Below are 4,124 nucleotides of genomic sequence, written 5' to 3' on the forward strand. Positions count from 1 at the left end.
TATGAGAGGAAGCCATTGATTGGTTCTTTTTTTCTGGGATTTAATCCTGGTTTTGTTCTCGTTACACATACAATAGCAGAAACACACACAATGGTGTGAAATGCGTTCAATACATGCTCAATCATGCTGCATGTAATGCACGTGAAATGCCAGTATGTGGACATATAAACGTCACGTAACGGAGTCATTATTCCTCGTCACATTAAGAATGTCAAGACTCAGAGAAGAACAATTGCAGCGAGCGTTGGGCATGGTTCAAGGGGGGACTTCGCAAAGCCAAGTTGCTAGGACCTTCAGAGTCCATCCATCAACTATTGGACGACTTGCTGAACGCAATCAACAGACTGGGAGTGTCAGTGATCGACCTCGACCTGGTCAACGTCCCATTACGACCCCACGCCAAGATCGGCAGATTCGATGACACCACCTCCGTGACCGGTTCAGAACTGCGACGATGACAACAAGCAACACGATAGGATGTGATGAAAGGACTATCTATTCGATGACGGTCATCCGTCGACTCAGAACGGCTGGATGCAGACGCCCGCACAACGGTAACATCATGACACCGCGACATCGTGCTGCGAGACTACAGTTTGCTCTCCAGAATGGTAATTGTTCTCCATCTTCCTCTCATAAATTGTTATTTTAAGTCCAATTAATATATTTTTCATTAATCACAACAAAATATTGAAAACTATCTGTTTGTCTCTGCCGAGACAAATACCGATTAACGACGAGGTTCATATTTTACATATTAAAAAACACGAGTAGCGAATTCTATTTATCCTATAACACTTCTAAAATAACATTATAATTAATTTGTTTAGTAAATCACAGTACTAAAGTCGCAGCCATCGGTAATATAACGCCATCGGTAATATAACGCCATCACGATTAGCACAAATTAGTTTGACGTCACGCATTTTAACTAAATCTTTGAAAACGTTGCGCTCAGGTACACAGGTCTTGTTGGCTTGTAAGCAAATGACCCATCCACAGCAACACATTACCTAGAGACCGTGTGAATTTGTATGCCATTATTAACCAGGTTAATATAGTAAAATTATGACATGGGTTTATGACATGGGCATCATGGGTAGGTTATAGGATAAATGGAAATATCTCTTTTAAGAAGACAACAGTGTTTTGCAGATATCCCGACTAACCTCCTCTAAACATGACCCCAAACCTTAATTTTTTTTTAAGCAACGAAAAGTTTGTTTTGTTTTGTGACATCACTGAAGCACACTGATGTATTTTCAATAATGATATATATCCGACTAACATATCAGTCAGTAAGCATATATAAACTAACGGGCAAAAGAAACTTATCACCTTGTTCAGTAGGTCCATAAAGAAAAACCAAGACAGATGTGATCTATATGATGATTATTTTACTGAAAGGAATCATTGTCCAATGTCTTTACAAAAAAACATTGCCATATTGATAGTGCACTTGCCATAAGGCCGAGCGAAAGAGACATGGGGTCAAAATTAAAAATTACACAATCAGAGTCCCTTCAAAAGGTGTTTCTAAAGTCAAATCATGGGACAAGACATGTCCTCAGTAGCGTGTGTGACCACCCCTTGCATCAATACACGCCAAAACACGTCTCCTCATGGATGTCGTCAGTCGCCGGATGACGTCAGTAGGAATTTTGCGCCAAACATCCAACAAAACCTATTTCAAACTGCTGTCGATTTGCTGGGGGAGGTACGCATTGTCTCAGCTGTCGATCAAGATGATCCCAGAGATGCTCTATGGGATTCATGTCTGAAGAACATGATGACCAACGCAATACGTTGACGTTAACGTTGTTGAGATAATCCTGAACAAGTCTGGCTGTATGAGGTCGTGCATTGTCCTGCTGCAAAAGGGTACCCCTAGGCTGTTGATGCAATAATGTCACTACAACGGGTCGCAACACTTCATCCCTGTATCTTTGACCAGTCAGATTTCCACGAATGATGAGAAGCCTTGTTGTCCGTTGACCACAAATACCGCCCCATGCCATGACGCCGCCTCCACCAAAAGGGTGCACATCTTGGATGCAGTTGGGCGCCAGTCGCTCTCCCCTACGTCGATAAACACGAATCGGCCATCATTTCGGAACATGTTGAAGCGACTTTCATCCGTGAACAGCACCCTTTCCCAATCACGCCGCTGCCACCGACGTACAGTTCGTGCCCACTGCAATCTGCGTTGACGGTTTAGAGGGGTCAAAGCCATTCCACGGAAGGGGCAGAAAGCTCTGATACCAGCCCTTCGGAGTCGTCGTAAGACTGTTCGTCTGCTGATGGGGTGTCCCAGTGCCGTCGTAGGCGTTGACATCGCCGTCACGAATCGGTTCTGCAGGTGGATTGTCCGGATGTAGCGGTCTTCATCTGGCGTTGTGATCCTTGGTCTTCCCGATCTTGCACGGTCTTGTGCCTGGTCTCTCTGCTGGTAACGGCTCAACAAGTTGCTGATGGCGGCTTGACTGCAGTTGAAGGTTCTTGCAATCTGCCGTTGAGAGGCCCCGATATCGGCCATACCGATAGCTCTGTTGCGTTCTGCTTGGGTAAGTCTCTGCATCTCTCTGATGTTCTTTTTGATACTGTTTCCTTGCTTTGTCCCACACCGGTATTTATGCAACACTCATGCACGAGCATTTTTAACAAATTCAAATTAATCTGTTTTTCACATTTTTCATGACTGCACGAAATTCACTAAATCCGGAAACAGTGACTTTTCGGAAACCCAGGGTGTGTTTTGGCGAATGTTTTCTTAATACTTTCAAATTTATTGCAGTATCTTTAATTCAGATACACTAATTTTAAAAGTGATAAGTTTCTTCTGCCCGTTAGTTTATGTGTGTGTGTGTATATATATATATACCTTCTGATTAACGTCTGTTTCTTTTAGGAATGGAGAGTAATAGTATTGCCCTGGACTCTAAGAACCGACGTCTGATTAACGTCTGTTTGTTTTAGGATTGAAGAGCACTACTATTGCCCAGGACTCTAAGAACCAACGACTGTTGAACGTCTGTTTGTTTTAGGATTGAGGAGTACTAGTATTGCCCTGGACTCTAAGAACCGACGTCTGATTAAAGTGTGTTTGTTTTAGGATTGAGGAGTACTAGTATTGCCCTGGACCATGAGAACCGACGTCTGTTTCATGACGCATACAGAGAGGACTACGTCGGGGTTATTATTCTGGACACCGGAAAGGCAACAGTTTTCCACCAAGGAGACGGTGGAGCTTTCCATATCTGCACTGTACACGTTCTTCCTGATCTCAGGTAAGACTTAGACTAATCACGTTACATACGCGGTACCTGCCTCAATTTTAAAGACGCATACTCGGGTATTAGTCCGTGAACATGGACAATACATTTGAATAAGATTATATCAGTGAGAAGCTAACATCTGGGATGTTTAAAGGGGACATACTGTCTAAAATAACTAGAAATTGTCACGAAACCCACCAGTTCTCAAAAGAATGAGCATTTTAAGAATGTCACAAAAAATGATAGATAGTAAACATACTGGACGTTCAACAAATTGTAATTATATTTATTTATTTTTGTTTTATTAATTTTCTTTCTTTTTTTTCTTTTTTTTTAAGGTAGGCAGTGTGGAAGTGAGACATTTGCATATTCATTTACATCGACGAATGCCAAGTCACTGGACGAACATTAATATTCATTTACATCGACGAATGCCAAGTCAGTGGACGAAAATTAATATTCATTTACATCGACGAGCCATATGTAACACTACAGGCATTCCTTCTAGTTACGTAATATATATCACTTTGATACGTACCAAGATAGTGTTCAACCATATGTAACACTACATACATTCCTTCTAGTGACGTAATATGTATCACTTTGATATGTACCAAGATAGTGTTCAACCATATGTAACACTACAGGCATTCCTTCTAGTGACGTAATATATATCACTTTGATACATACCAAGATAGTTTTCAGCCATATGTAACACTACAGGCATTCCTTCTAGTTACGTAATATATATCACTTTGATACGTACCAAGATAGTGTTCAACCATATGTAACACTACATACATTCCTTCTAGTGACGTAATATGTATCACTTTGATAGGTACCAAGATA

The 4,124-nt window shown here is 41.4% G+C and overlaps 1 protein-coding gene across 1 annotated transcript; it reads right to left on the reverse strand.

Moving 5' to 3' along the window:
* Window positions 1-1,954: 1,954 nt before the first annotated feature.
* LOC121386560 lies at window positions 1,955-2,578 on the reverse strand. The gene has a single exon (XM_041517503.1). It carries the CDS (start codon window positions 2,576-2,578, stop codon window positions 1,955-1,957), a length of 624 nt encoding a protein of 207 aa, XP_041373437.1.
* Window positions 2,579-4,124: the final 1,546 nt, after the last annotated feature.

The sequence above is a fragment of the Gigantopelta aegis genome, chromosome 12 (genome assembly GCF_016097555.1).
Source record: "Gigantopelta aegis isolate Gae_Host chromosome 12, Gae_host_genome, whole genome shotgun sequence".
NCBI classification, from domain to species: domain Eukaryota; kingdom Metazoa; phylum Mollusca; class Gastropoda; order Neomphalida; family Peltospiridae; genus Gigantopelta; species Gigantopelta aegis.